The sequence below is a fragment of the Enhydra lutris genome, unplaced genomic scaffold (genome assembly GCF_002288905.1).
Source record: "Enhydra lutris kenyoni isolate GAN:26980312 unplaced genomic scaffold, ASM228890v2 scaffoldscaffold37, whole genome shotgun sequence".
Lineage (NCBI taxonomy): Eukaryota > Metazoa > Chordata > Mammalia > Carnivora > Mustelidae > Enhydra > Enhydra lutris.
This window is the reverse complement of record NW_019154121.1, coordinates 1,611,569-1,627,131: the sequence shown is the minus strand read 5'-3', so window position 1 is coordinate 1,627,131 and position 15,563 is coordinate 1,611,569. Positions and strand designations below refer to the sequence as shown.

The 15,563-nt window shown below is 34.3% G+C and overlaps 1 protein-coding gene across 1 annotated transcript in view; it reads left to right on the top strand.

Annotated features, from left to right (window-relative positions):
- Positions 1 to 15,563, top strand: part of LOC111154359 (contactin 5) — a 560,291-nt gene that overhangs the window by 265,147 nt on the left and 279,581 nt on the right. The window contains exons 9-11 of the mRNA XM_022513913.1: positions 3,153 to 3,289; positions 5,314 to 5,443; positions 7,495 to 7,645. Of these exons, the coding sequence (XP_022369621.1) occupies positions 3,153 to 3,289; positions 5,314 to 5,443; positions 7,495 to 7,645 (418 nt within the window). The remainder of the gene's footprint in view (positions 1 to 3,152; positions 3,290 to 5,313; positions 5,444 to 7,494; positions 7,646 to 15,563) is intronic.

Sequence of the window (15,563 nt, the reverse complement as noted above, 5' to 3'; positions counted from 1 at the left end):
TGCCTTTGTTGTGTCCCACAGATTTTGAACCGTTGTGTTTTCATTATCATTTGTTTCCATGAATTTTTGCAACTCTTTTTTAAATTCCTGGTTGACCCATTCATTCTTTAGAAGGATGCTGTTTAATCTCCATGTATTTGGGTTCTTTCCAAATTTCCTCTTGTGATTGAGTTCTAGCTTCAGAGCATTGTGGTCTGAAGATATGCAGGGAATGATTCCAATCTTTTGATAACGGTTGAGACCTGATTTAGGACCCAGGGTGTGACCTATTCTGGAGAATGTTCCATGTGCACTAGAGAAGAATGTGTATTCTGTTGCTTTGGGATGAAATGTTCTGAATATATCTGTGATGTCCATCTGGTCCAGTGTGTCATTTAAGGCCTTGATTTCCTTGTTGATCTTTTGCTTGGATGATCTGTCCATTTCAGTGAGGGGAGTGTTAAAGTCCCCTACTATTATTGTATTATTGTCGATGTGTTTCTTTGATTATTTTTATTAATTGGTTTATATAGTTGGCTGCTCCCACGTTAGGGGCATAGATATTTAAAATTGTTAGATCTTTTTGTTGGATAGTTCCTTTGAGTATGATATAGTGTCCTTCCTCATCTCTTATTATAGTCTTTGGCTTAAAATCTAATTGATCTGATAAAAGGATTGCCACTCCTGCTTTCTTCTGATGTCCATTAGCATGGTAAATTCTTTTCCACCCCCTCACTTTAAATCTCGAGGTGTCTTCGGGTTTAAGATGAGTTTCTTGTAGGCAACATATAGATGGGTTTTGTTTTTTTATCCATTCTGATACCCTGTGTCTTTTGATTGGGGCATTTAGCCCATGAACATTCAGGGTAAGTATTGAGAGATATGAACTTAGTGCCATTGTATTGCCTGTAAGGTGACTGTTATTGTATATTGTCTCTGTTTCTTTCTGATCTACTACTTTTAGGGTCTCTCTTTGCTTAGAGGACCCCTTTCAATATTTCCTGTAGAGCTGGTTTGGTATTTGCAAATTCTTTCAGTTTTTGTTTGTCCTGGAAGCTTTTAATCTCTCCTTCTATTTTCAATGATAGCCTAGCTGGATATAGTATTCTTGGCTGCATGTTTTTCTCGTTTAGTACTCTGAATATATCATGCCAGCTCTTTCTGGCCTGCCAGGTCTCTGTGGATAAGTCTGCTGCCAATCTAATATTTTTACCATTGTACGTTACAGACTTCTTTTCCCGGGCTGCTTTCAGGATCTTCTCTTTGTCACTAAGACTTGTAAATTTTACTATTAGGTGACGGGGTGTGGACCTATTCTTATTGATTTTGAGGGGGGTTCTCTGAACCTCCTGGATTTTGATGCTTGTTCCCTTTGCCATATTGGGGAAATTCTCTCCAATAATTCTCTCCAATATACCTTCTGCTCCCCTCTCTGTTTCCTCTTCTTCTGGAATCCCAATTATTCTAATGTTGTTTCATCTTATGGTGTCACTTATCTCTCGAATTCTCCCCTCGTGGTCCAGTAGCTGTTTGTCCCTCTTTTGCTCAGCTTCTTCATTCTCTGTCATTTGGTCTTCTATATCGCTAATTCTTTCTTCTGCCTCATTTATCCTAGCAGTCAGAGCCTCCATTTTTGTTTGCACCTCATTAATAGCTTTTTTGATTTCAACTTGGTTAGATTTTAGTTCTTTTATTTCTCCAGAAAGGGCATTTATATCTCCCGAGAGGGTTTCTCTAATATCTTCCATGCCTTTTTGAGCCCGGCTAGAACCTTGAGAATCATCATTCTGAACTCTGGATCTGACATATTACCAATGTCTGTATTGATTAGGTCCCTAGCCTTTGGTAGTGCCTCTTGTTCTTTTTTTTGTGGTGAATTTTTCCGCCTTGTCATTTTGTCCAGATAAGAGTAGATGAAGGAGCAAGTAAAATACTAAAAGAGTGGCAACAACCCCAGGAAAATATACTTTAGCCAAATCAGAAGAGATCCCAAATCGTGAGGGGGGAGAAAGGGGTTAAAAAGAGGTTCATAAAGAAAAAAAATAATAAAGAAACAATTAAAAAAAGAAAATCAATAAAGAAAAAAATATAAAAAGGAATATATATATATATATATATATTAGATAAACTTTTTAAAAAAACGTTAAAAAAGAAAACGGTAAAAGTTAAAAAAATTTAGCAGAAGAAGAAAAAAAATTGAAAAATAAAAAAAAATTAAATTAACTGCAAGTCTAAAGAATCATGGGGAGAAAGCTATGAGTTCCGTGCTTTGCTTTCTCCTCCTCTGGAATTCTGCTGCTCTCCTTGGTATTGAAACTACACTCCTTGGTAGGTGAACTTGGTCCTGGCTGGGTTTCTTGTTGATCTTCTTGGGGAGGGGTCTGTTGTAGTGATTCTGAAGTGTCTTTGCCCCAGGCGGAGTTGTACCGCCCTTACCCAGGCCGGTCTGAGTAATCCGATTGGGTTTGCTTTTGGGAGCTTTTGTTCCCTGAGCGATTTCCGTAGAGTCCGGAGGGCGGGAATGAAGATGGCGGCCTCCTGTTCTCAGGCCCAGAGGAGCCGAGAGCCCGGGGCCCCACTCCTCAGTGCGCCCTCAGAGAACAGCGCCCAATTACTCCCGTCTCCCTGGCTTCTGGCCACGCTCCGAGCTGACCAAGCCTGCGACCGGTTCAAGGTAACCCCGAGGTTAGAGCTTACTCCTCAGCTCTGTCTCTGTAGCCGGCTTCCCCGTTCTAATACCTGTAAGCTCTGTGACACTCAGAGATCCCCGATCCTTCTGTGACCCTGCGGGACCTGAGGCCACGCTGACCCTGCGTGGGCTTCACCCCGGTTAAGCCTCTGGAGCAATGTCCCTCAGCAGAACAGACTTTTAAAAGTCCTGATTTTGTGCTCCGTTGCTCCGCCACTTGCCGGGAGCCGGCCCCTCCCCCCGCGGTCTATCTTCCCGTCGCTTTGGATTCACTTCTTGCCAGTCCTACCTTTCAGAAAGTGGTTGATTTTCTGTTTCTAAAGTTGCTGTTCTTCTTCTCTTCGATCTCCCGTTGGATTTGTAGGTGTTTGCAATCTTTAAATAAGCTATCTAGCTGATCTCCTGCTACCTGAAATAGTCTCAGCCTGCTACTTCTCTGCCATCTTGCTGAAATCATCTTTCTTTAATGCTTAAATTCTCATAGCTTATCCACACTGGGTGGAAAAACTGAATGACACTCAGCTGGACAGTGGGAGCCCTCTTCGATGGGAATGCAAGGCTACTGGAAAACCCCGACCCACATACCGTTGGCTGAAGAATGGAGTGCCCCTCTTGCCTCAGGTACTATTGGTAAATGTTAGCCTTTTCTTGTGTAATTTAACAGGATTTCACACAGGACAAACTACCCCCTTTCGTCTTATGGCAAGTCATTTCTTATTTGTGCCTTCTAATGTATTTGAAGTGAGAACTATAAGAGATGTATAATAATTTTTTTAAATTATCTCATTACTTTTTTAAGTAATACATTGTTTCTTTTAATTTATTCAATCCTATAAATTCATAGGAAAATATCAATTACTATCATAGATTCATTGCTATTTCTAACTGACTTTTTTTTTTAATGTTTTATTTATTTGACAGAGAGAAATCACAACTAGTCAGAGAGGCAGGCAGAGAGAGAGGAGGAAACAGGCTCTCTGCGGAGCAGAGAGCCCGATGCGGGGCTCGATCCCAGGACCCTGGGATCACGACCTGAGCTGAAGGCAGAGGCTTTAACCCACTGAGCCACCCAGGTGCCCTGCTGACTTTTAGATATCATATACCTTGTTGCTGTCCCCCTACAAATGGTGTAGTTCAGGCCCAGAAGTAAAGTGACTTGCCCAAGGTCACGTATCTAGTGAGAAATGAGACCATAATAGAATCCTAGCTTTCTGTATCCTGGACAAGTTTTTTCTGTGACATCCTACTTAGCAGGATTTAAAAAACTTAAATATCTTTTTAGTAAATCTACTGCATGTTTTTTTTAAAATCAATTACTATTTAATTTTAAAATAATAGTAATAATTTTAGCTAACTTCCTTATTGAAAGCAAAGGGAGAATAGTTTACTAGGTATGGCCAAAATGGAGGGGTAGTATATGAAGTTGAAAACATATATATATATATATATATATATATATATATATGTTCTGCCCAGATCCTGCCACTACCAAAAGGCCTCTTTTCTGTCATTTACTTCTTTGGGGTTCAGTTTGCCCCTTTGTAAAATGAAGAGATTGTATCAGATCATTCCCATAGTCCCATCCAGCTCCAACATTCCGTTATTCCAAAACCAGTTAGGCCCAAAGAAAACACAATTACACTAAAGAAATACAGAAATACAAAGAACTAGAGAGCTATTAAAGAAAAGAGGATATGAGAATCCTGAGACATTGATTCATTATCTCTTTTTCTCTAATTTTCCAGGGATACCAGATAAACCTTGAGAAAGGAATACAGTGGTCATATTTTTTACTTTCAGCATCCAAGTAAAGTAAATCCCACTGGCAGATAATACTTCTGTAAAGTAAATAGGTTTATTTTGAAAATTATGTAAAATTACCTTGCATCTATTTTGATAGGTAAAGCACTGCTCACTAAAATTAAAAGAGTGATTTGCTTGGCATTAAGTAGACAAGACACCTGGTTGTTTAACAACATTTTAAATTTCAAGTTCATTTTTGAAATGTGCTCTTGGCCTCACTTGACCGCAATTTGCACATGCTCAGTTTTTTGACTTCTATATTATATTTTATCTGATGATGGAGTTAATATTTTTTGACCGATAATTTTATACAGACTCCAGTTGCAGAGCAATTTCTTTCCTGAATTTGTTGGCAAGTGAGAAAAGGGCAAATCCCTGACTAGATTAACATCGTAAAAGGATTCTTGTTTTGATTTGGGCTATTTTTAACTTTGTCCTACTTGCCTACAGTCGCAATTGTCACCAAAGGCCACATGTGAACCCCTTCTCCTTCTGTAAAATGAAGTCAAATAAAATCTTCATCTGCTGATTATACTTCATAAGCTGTACTAGTATACCAAACAAAAGCTGCTCAGTATAAAAACAAAACTGAAACTAAAACTCATAAGAATAACTACAGGAATATACAGTTATAATATCTTTTCTGGCCAAGAAATAGTTATAATTTACAAAAGACATTTTATCATAAAATAGTGAACAGTTAATTTGTATTGCTGAGTTGTCAAGTAATGCTGAACTGTATTTATTGGAGGTTTTTTCCCCTTGGTCTAGGAAAGAATAACTGCAAAATCTGTGTGATTTATTCACTTTCTATATCTATTTTTTTTTTAATTTTGTTACAGAACAGGATTGAGATGGTTAATGGATTATTGGTGATCCACAATGTGAATCAGTCGGATGCTGGAATGTATCAGTGTTTGGCCGAAAATAAATATGGAGCCATTTATGCAAGTGCTGAGCTGAAAATTCTAGGTATGCAATTTCTAAGTAAATAAATGGGGAAAATGTGTAGCTTCTTTTCATGCTCTAATTCTTCCTATACTGAAATTTTACAATGTGATTGTAAAAATCTATTTTATAACTTGAAAAGAAATGCTTTATATTTACCCATACAGCTAACCATAGACAAGACAACACTCCAAGGTAGAGACAACACTCCAAGGTAAAGCACCCTCTCATCATGGAGTATCAACCATTATCATCCTTACATGAAAAGGAAGGCCTTTCTGAGGCCACATCCAGGTGTCTCAGAGGATTACACCCTTGATAGGACACTAGCACCTTACTATTTAATTACTTACTATTTAAGCCAATGATTCCATCCAATAGAATAGGCTTCCCAAACTGAGCATGTTTGGGCCACTGAATGGATTTTACTTTTTAGCATTCTAGTTTCCTAAACATGGGTCTGAGAAGTTTGTAATACAAAGAGAGAGACTTAAGTGTTCATAACTCATGTCACCCAAAGTGAGCAGGAGCCCACTACTTGCTCTGCACTAAAATTCCCAAAGCAAATATTAACAGAAATACCTAAGATCTCAGGAATCTGGGAATTTATCATTTACATATCAGCTAAATGAAGCACACTGTAAGTCAACTTATTGAATTATGAATATTTGCTCTTAAAATTTTTCCACATTGTAATAAACCCACCTAAAATAGATACAGGAGTCCAAATTTCCATCTCCTACAGCCTAACTAATCAAATACAAATGTACTTTCTTCTCAGCTCACGCTGCAATATTTCTGAGTTAAAAAGCCAATTAGGGGTGACTCGGCAGGTGGCTCAGTAGGTTAAGCATCTGACTTCAACTCAGGTCATTATTTCAGGGTCCTGGGATCAAGTCCCTTTCAGACTCCCCAACTCAGTGCAGAGTCTGGCCTCCTCCCTTCCCCAGCTTGTGCTCTTTCTCAAATAAATAAATAAACTAAATCTTAAAAAAAGAAAGCTAATTCAGCCTTCACCTAGTTAATAGTTTACCCAGAAATACTCCCAAATATGTTTTTTTTCTCATTCACTAGAGATGTTTTCAAAATTACCTCTTACAAGTTCTGTTCCTAGTAAGCAAACAAAATCATTACCTGCAGTCACATAAAGTTCCTTTACTTTTCTTTCAATTCTTAACCCATCTCAATTATATACATATCTTTCTTGTTATATACATAGCTTTTAATGCTGTTGTACCATGCATTATACTACTGTATAATGGACATAAAATACTTATGAAATATCCATGAAGTTGTCAAATTGGTTTAAATAAATGTCTCAGATAGAGTAGACTCTTAGACATATCTTTCAAGTTCTTTTTAGATTAAAAAGGGTTTTTATGTGTGTGTGTTGGTTTCTGTGTCCCATATTCTTTTAGTCCAGTATCCTCAACCCACAGCTGCCCAATAGAATTACTTGAAGAAATTTAATCAAAAGTATTTTCATGAAAATCTAGTGAAAACAATATTAATATTAATGAATGATCAGACCTTGTTGAGTAACTGCAAACAATGAAGTTAAATTTTAAGTGAAATTTAAATAATTCAATTATAAATGTATTTTTGTAAAAACTACATTTAATTTTGTATAACATTAAAGTAAAATATGTATTAAGACTCATAGATAGGAAACGGATGACACAGGATCAACTTCTCCACATGTAACCCCCATTTTTCCAAAGAAAGTCCCCGATAGACTTTCTTGGCCAGCCCCTTCTTCTCTTGCTCAAGGTGATCATTATAACGTCTTTCATGATTAAAACTGATAATCATAATTGAATCATGTTATCTTTTGAAACAGCCATTGTCTATGCACCCCACATTATATGAAACCATTATCTGCTAATAGAAAGAGGAGCCAATAAGATATTAATTAATTATAAGTTTAAATTTTGAGTTAATGCCCTTTATGTGTGTAGGTATCCTACAATTTTATTAGAAATGTATCCCAAAAGAGTTGCAAAATCATGATGAATCATCCATTAGAGGTTATTGCCATTGCTTCTGGTAGAATTAACATTTTTTTTTTGTCATAGCTTCGGCTCCTACTTTTGCATTGAATCAACTGAAGAAAACAATAATTGTTACCAAAGACCAAGAAGTCATCATAGAGTGCAAACCTCAAGGCTCTCCAAAACCAACCATCTCTTGGAAAAAGGGAGACAAAGCAGTGAGAGAGAATAAAAGGTAAGAGGTCTATTTCATAATTCAAATTTTTAACATCAATCTTTTTTGAAGTTGCAGATGATAAAGAATATACAAGAAAGACTTTTGCAATAATTTGAACCATATTTCATTAACAGATTAAAATATGATTTTGTCTATTTAATGATTGAAAAGAACCAAAAGTTCTGTTTCAAGAGGGTCAGATGCCTTTGCCTACATGATGTTTTAGCACCAAAGACAATTTCATCAGGTTATAAAGAAAGCAAACATGTTCCTTAAGCTAGTTATTTTGGGTTTCATTTTGAATCTGCAGATTTAGAGACTCACAGGTCATATATAATCATTTTTAAAGGTTGTGTCGTTATTTTAATATTTTTAAATGATATGAGGATGGATTTTTCAGATAATTAGTTATGGGGAGTACTTTCAAGTGAGACTTGTGTCTAGGTTTGTCCTCTTTTTTTCAATCTTATTGAGGCAAAATAATATAGGATTATTTCAGTTGCCTTAGGCAAATGAGAAATGTGCAGATGAATATTTATTGTGTAAAGATTTGTTTTTAGTAATCAAAGCCAAAGGACATCACAGGAATACAAATGGGGAAAAATTATGAAGAAATCAAATCATCATAGGACTATGTATGCCAAGATCAAAAGCCCATGCTATCCTAATCATTAACATATTGGTGTTGCAAATGGTTATTCAGCTTTGACAAAATAATATCCTTTATTATGTTTAAATAAGGTTGCATAGGTCATTTAAAGTTTTGTTCTTCATTTGATCTATAAGGATAAGGAGTTTATGCCTTATTTTATGTCTGTCTGGATCTAAGTAATAATATAGTAAAAGTTAATTTATGTCAGTATTAGGGTTTTATTTGAATAATTCTGTAGGTAATTTTGGAATATTTTGAAATATTTGAAAATTTTCTTTAGAAATGTGGTTTTTTTTCCCATTCTAATCTGAAAAACACTGATTTAAACTGCCTGTCTCAGATGAGATAATTGACAGACTGATTGGGTTTAATTCAGTCATAAGGATGTATGATGCCTGAAAAGGGTGATCATCTGGGTTTGAAATGGGTATTTGGGGGGTTTTTGTTTGGTTGATTTTGTTTTGGTTTTGTTTTGGTTGGTTTTGTTTTGGTTCGGTTTGGTTTTTAAGATTTTATCCATTTATTTGACAGAGAGAGAGAGAGAGATCACAAGTACGCAAAGAGGCAGGCGGTGGTGGGGGCTTGCTATAGGAAGCAGGCTCCCTACTGAGCAGAGAGCCCAATGCTGGGCTCCATCCCAGGACCCTGAGATCATGACCAGAGCTGAAGGCAGAGGCTTAACCCACAGAACCACCCAGGTGCCCCAGGGAATCTTGTTTTGAAAGAGAATTTATCTTTGTTACTTGAGAAAGGCAGCAGGGCAAAATGACAAACTGTGAGATCAATGGTTGAATTGCATTTGGTTAAATTGCTTAGAGTGGAATCGAATTCTTTTGGTATTATTGCTCATAGAAATTAAAAAAAAAAAAACCTGACACAACCCTTATTAAAGCAGAATAAAATATTTTTGTATAGTAAGATCAAAGAGTTTAAATGGTTTATCATTTTATCTTATTGCACTAAAAATTTTTATATCATCAAAATGTATTTGGCATATTGGTGTAAGCCACTACATCCGAAATGCTTTACTTTGTGTTGTTTGTAGGTAGTATGTGAGTCTTGTCCTATTTATTTCAGTTCACCATAGAATGTTCCTCAGCAAGTATTCATAGACATCACATGAGTCTTAAAAAGTAGGTGGCATCACATTTGTCAAGGCAAATGTATTGAGAGAGGAAAAAAATTATGAATTTTCTATTGCAACAAATATAAACATATTAAATTTTTTTTATCCCCATAAGTTGAAAAACAGTTTATAAATTTTCCAGTTTTCTTGATTCCTTTTCTCCTCACTTCTATCTCTTTAAGCTAGTGAAACAAATACACTGGCTTCAAACTCAGATCACTCAGTTTTACAAGTCTCAAATACTTCTGGTCAAAGTACCATTCAGGAAGGAGGCTAAAATGTGAAACACTTGTATTTTTATTTATTCAACTAAAAGCAAGACTAGGCCACATTTAATCAGCATTTTGCCTACTCTGATCTGTATGTTTATGTTTGTAAACTCTGATCTATCTGTTTATGTTTGTAAATTGGTTTAATTTAATGACTCCTGAAGTATTTTTATATTTAAAATTGTCAGGCACACTTGCAAAATATTGTTTTTACTAATGTACAATTTGTCACTTTATTGTGTCGTCCCAGGTTTCATGAAGAATACAATCTATTTAGATATAACAATATTAAACATTCAAGTATTAAAATAAAAGGCTAATATTTAAATAACAATAGAAAGACTTTACATGAAGTAGTGTAAGAAGACATATGTAGATATTTGAAAAATATCTACATATTTTTCATATCTACAATATGTAGATATTTTTCAAATACCTACATATTTTTTCTAAAAATATGAATGGAAACTTGAAAATAAAAATCTCAAATGTACACATTAAACATTCTTTAAAATAAAATACCAATTACATATAACACCTTATTTTCTTATAAAAATTTTTAGTTCACTTCTCACAGTTATAAAGCACACCACCTAATAAGAGTTGTGAATATAAAGTTAAGTGGAAAGGGAGGTATTAGAAAACTGTTAAGGTTTTGAAAAGTTTATGTCACATATATTGCACATTAGGAATACAGGTTCAAATCATGGTTTATTTTCTTGGAATACAAGCATATTTAATATTCATGTGATCTACATCAAATAGGTTCCCCACTCATCCAACCTATAACATTTGGAAAAAATGTTAAATGAATTAGACTTGTCTTTCATTCACAATGTTCACAGTTATTTTGGATTGATTTCAAATTAAAGATTGAAACAGCAAATGGCAATTTCCTAAGCAGGCATATAGAAACTAGTATTCTATTGGAGGAAAGTAGCAAAAATAATAATGTATTATAAAAGAAACATTCAAATGTGAAAAATACAGCACTTTAAAAAGCATAAAATTATGTCCAGAGCACAAAAATAAAAATGCAATGCAAGATGTTAATTGCAGAAAAATATCACTTAATTTCACTTAATTATTTGAAAACATGTCAGAAACACAAATAAAAAAAAAAAAAAGAATTTAAACCTATGGCCAACTGCAATTTAACTCTAAAGCGCAAATGCAATGTTATAACAACTGAAGATTAACAGTTAATCATTTGTTTTATCAACAGAATGCCAAAGGACATACTGACATCTCTTTTTCTTCCAAATTTTGATTGAATCTTTCAAATTTTGTTTTTTTTTTTTCACTTGTTTGTTTGTTTTGGATGGGGATGGTCTTTTTTTTTTTATCTGTTCTACTAAAAATATATATAAATCATTTTCTAAAAATTTAAAGTTCAATAAGTAATAACTAGAACATAATATGACTTTTAGAAGAAATCTGATTAACAAAGAAGTTACCTACTTATATATTACAAAATATCTCATTTATTTGACCCTAAATGATGCATCTAAATTATATAATAAGTTATATTACAATTTGAGTTCTGTGTAGTTATTTCTTATTTATATCACAGAATGTTCAATAGGAACTGCTGCTCAAAAAGTAAACCATATTATTATTGATAATGAGGATGACTGCTAATAAGTCCATACAGTTTTAATTTATGAAACACTTTAACATTGTGGGTAACAGTATAACCCAATGTATAAAACAAGACTTAGTTGCTCTGCTTATCCTGAAGTATATGAAGTTTCCTTATAAAATTATTTCCTTACTTAAAAACCAGAATTCAAAAGTGTAAAACATTGGGTTGTGGGAATTGAAAGAAATTTTATAAAATACCATGGCTGGTATAATAAATGTTCCATGAATGTTATTTGTGATGATATTGATGCTGTTGCTGCTGATTATAGTGATGGTGGTGATGATGATGGTATCATTTGAACCTTTGATTCTTTGAATACTGACATATGTTTCTGTTTCTCTTTCTCCAGTAGTTATAGGAATGGATTCTAAAGATTTAAGTTATTATCTGGGAATAAAGGAGTATTTTGGTTCTTCATGTGATAAATATGTTATTCATTAATCTATTTCTCTAAAGTGACATTCTTTGTTCATCAGAACTGCAAATCTACACTTATCATTCTGGCATGACCATTCTCTTCAGCCTTACCTACTCCTAGTTCAGTATCTCTCAGATAGTTTCTGATAGCAGACTGAGCATTTATTTGTTCCATCATCAACATTATAGGCCATGTGCAAATAGGTAAATATATGTAGAGAGTTAATGGAAACAGAGGAGCCTCTTAAAGAATTTTTTTTTACTCTTTTTACCCTTTTATTTTGGTTTCCATTTTCTTGTAAGGAAACTCCAGGTATTGCCCCATCACTTTTAAAGATCACCGGCACACATTCCTTTAGATTTCTTTATCAATCATGTCCATTTTCAATCTAAACTAATGAGCTCCAGGAGTACTAAGACGTGAAATGTTCCACGGAGATTTTTTCCTCTAGTATACTTTCATTCAAAATGTTCTGCTTATCAAATTCATATTGGATTTTCACTTCAGCTCATTATTTCCATTACTTGGCCATTAACTTTTGTTAAAATACAATCACCCAGAAGCACTCCAGCAGTGCACAAATATTAAGCCTTCATTATTACATGTTCAATTTCCTGTACTTTTTGAGGACAAAGACAATCTTGTCCAATATGAAGAATGCATACTCTTTGGTAAAGACAGTTTTTTTGTTTTGTTTTGTTTCCTTTCCATCTACATATATATAAATTACTATTGAAGTTCATGGAATATGCCATACATGTTTAAAAATTATTTAGAATTATTGAAATATCAAACTGGTTTAAGTACCAGTTTTCATTTCTAGCCAAAGGACTATAATTTCAATGGGTGCTAAAGAAATCCTGCATCCAAAAAAATAAAAATTATCCTATGGATGGCAAGTATTAGAGTATAATTTTTCTTTTATGGGACTGTCTAAAAATGTCCTTTGTAATACTTCCCTGCACACCAAAGAGCTTCAGAACAGTGAAGTTTTTAACTTCTTCATTTAACACACACAGAAAATTGCACTTGAAGTACCCATTAGTTGACTTCTGGTGGGAATTCATGTTGTGTTTATTAGGCAAAATGATCAGGCTTACTTACTGACTCACAGATATATGGAAAAATATACTTGTAATACAAGCCCTAAAGGACACTGTTACTGAGGGGGAAATAGAGTCTTCTTTTTCTAAGGAAGAAGAGGAATTCATGGAGATAATTAGGGTCTTTTTTTTTTTTGCCCCTTTGTTTCCACCTACATGCTGTGTTTGCTAATGAACAAGCTGTTTTGTTGTTTCCTCTGTGACAATGTCTTTTACATATTAAGAACATAAAGCAATGTAGACCCTAGGTATCTTGGGGGGTTTTGGTGCCTAAGAAATTGTAAAATGAGAGAATATGAACATTCATATATCAAGAATATATCACTTCACTTCCTTTGTAAATTAAAATCTGTGGTTTCAAAGGAAATAAAATGGTCAAAATGATATTATTTATCTAAAGAAAGAGAAGGTTGTTAAATGACCACATAAGATTTAATATCTACAAACTGCTTACAATATACAATGTGTTAACACTCAGGATGGTGACTTGTTGCTCCATAGCTCCACCAAGTTTAAGGAGATGACAGGAAAGAAGAAAATGACCTCCCATTCATTGTGTTGAAGTTAAGATACTGACTTCCTGGTTTCAATGAAAACTAATGGCAGAAGGTTCTGCCTCATTAACCTTCACCACCTTCCCTTTAAAATACTAGTAAAAACACAAAAGGAGAAAAAAGGTTCAGTCATAGCAGCATTAGAAATTATGAATATAGATAAACAAATTCTTGGCCTCTAATAAGAATTAACCCCTTCAGATAAAAATGGGCTAAATTAAGAAATGATCAATAGCTTGTTCAAGCCTAGATGGCTGAACTCAGCAAAATCAATATAAGAGCTAGTAGAGGGAATATTTCACTAACCTCTACTTTATTTCCATATCTACTAAGTTCATTAATGGAGACTCACTACAAAGTTTGGCTTAAAACCCTGTCTTACATGGAAACCATTCTTTAAGGTGACAAAATATTACTCTCCATATTCCACCCTATCAATATTAAATTCAAAATAAACTTGGAGATTATGAATCCAGCAATGGGATGAGAGAAGATGTAAATCTTGGGATTTAAGGGATTCATAAACAATGATGCCATTAAGTAGTGATATATATTAAGAATGTTGATATGGTTGGAGGATATCAAAATCAATGGATTCTGGAAATCATATAGTTCTATGTGCTTCTTCTAGCCAAAAAAAAAAAATACACAGTCTTTTCAGTTTTCCAGGAGTCACAATACCTCTACATAAGATGTAAAAAGATGGGAAACAACATATTGACTTAGTCTACTTGAATTGCATTAGAGCCCTAGTAACCTCTGAACATTTGACATGGGTTTGTTTAACTGACTGGTGTCAAAATTAACGTTTGAGGAAGAGACTCTGGGGCATTGAGAGAAATAATAAAGAGAGATATGGAAAACCAAGAACATTTCCAACAGATAAAAGCAGGCCTGTAAACATGGAAACACAAAAGAGTATAAAGCATAGAGACTATAAATATAAATTGTTCATAGGTTTTCTCTAAAAGATGGATTATGTATAATTTTACTTTTGTGTTTTTCTATATTTTACAACCTTTATGTAATTATATACAATTGAACATATACAGTTGTATGTACAATACAAATTGTATATAATTATTTTTATACTGAGCTAATCAGTAAGGAAAGTTAAGGTAACATTAAAAATTTGTAGAAAAAACTTTCTTAAGATAAAACCACATAGGGGCGCCTGGGTGGCTCAGTGGGTTGGGCCTCTGCTGATCAGTGGATCATGATCTCAGGGTCCTGGGATCGAGCCCTGCATCGGGCTCTCTGCTCAGCCGGGACCCTGCTTCCTCCTCTCTCTCTGCCTGCCTCTCTGCCTACTTGTGATCTCTCTCTCTCTCTGTCAAATAAGTAAATAAAATCTTAAAAAAAAAAGATAAAACCACATGTATTTCTAATCATATAATTGAAAAAGTTTAATTTTATCTGAACATATGAAGATAAAAATACTAAGTCATTCTGCTGCATTTTTTTTCAATCTTCAAAGAGAGAAACTACTTGGATTTGAAAACAATTCCAACTGCTTGGCCTAGTCTTTTAGAGGTTTATTACAGGAGAATTGAAGTAATTTGCCCTAGAGATTCAGTTTTAATTGCATTTGAATAGATCCTTCTCTTATTCTAACATCCTTTCAATCAACAGACCAATTGAACAAACCTTCACGCAACAGAAAATTAGATTTTCGAACTAATAAGTATATAGTAACCATTCTACTCTTTCTCACTTCTTTCTTTCTTTCTTTGTTTTCTTGACAATGCTGAATTTTGGGCTCTTAAAATATCTCAATTAGCAAACATTATAAATTGTGCTTTTCATTTCTCCCCACCCCCCCATATAAACCATGCCTCTCCATATAGCTAGAAGAAACTTTCCAAAGCACACCTTTGACTGTGTCATCCTCCTGCTGAAACTATTGATCTGAATCTTGTATTGAATACAACCATAATTCATGAGTATATTTGAAGTTCTCTGTATTTTTCCACATTTATTCATTAATCCATCTAACAAATATAAGATTGAATTATATGAAATATGTTCCATTTTTTTATCTGTTAAAAATGAGTGAATAGCAAGAATTTCATATGATTCTACCTAATATTTTAAGGGCCTATATGCTATAATGCTCAATGCCAGCAATGGAGTTATGAATAAAATACACAAGGTACTACTAACATGGAG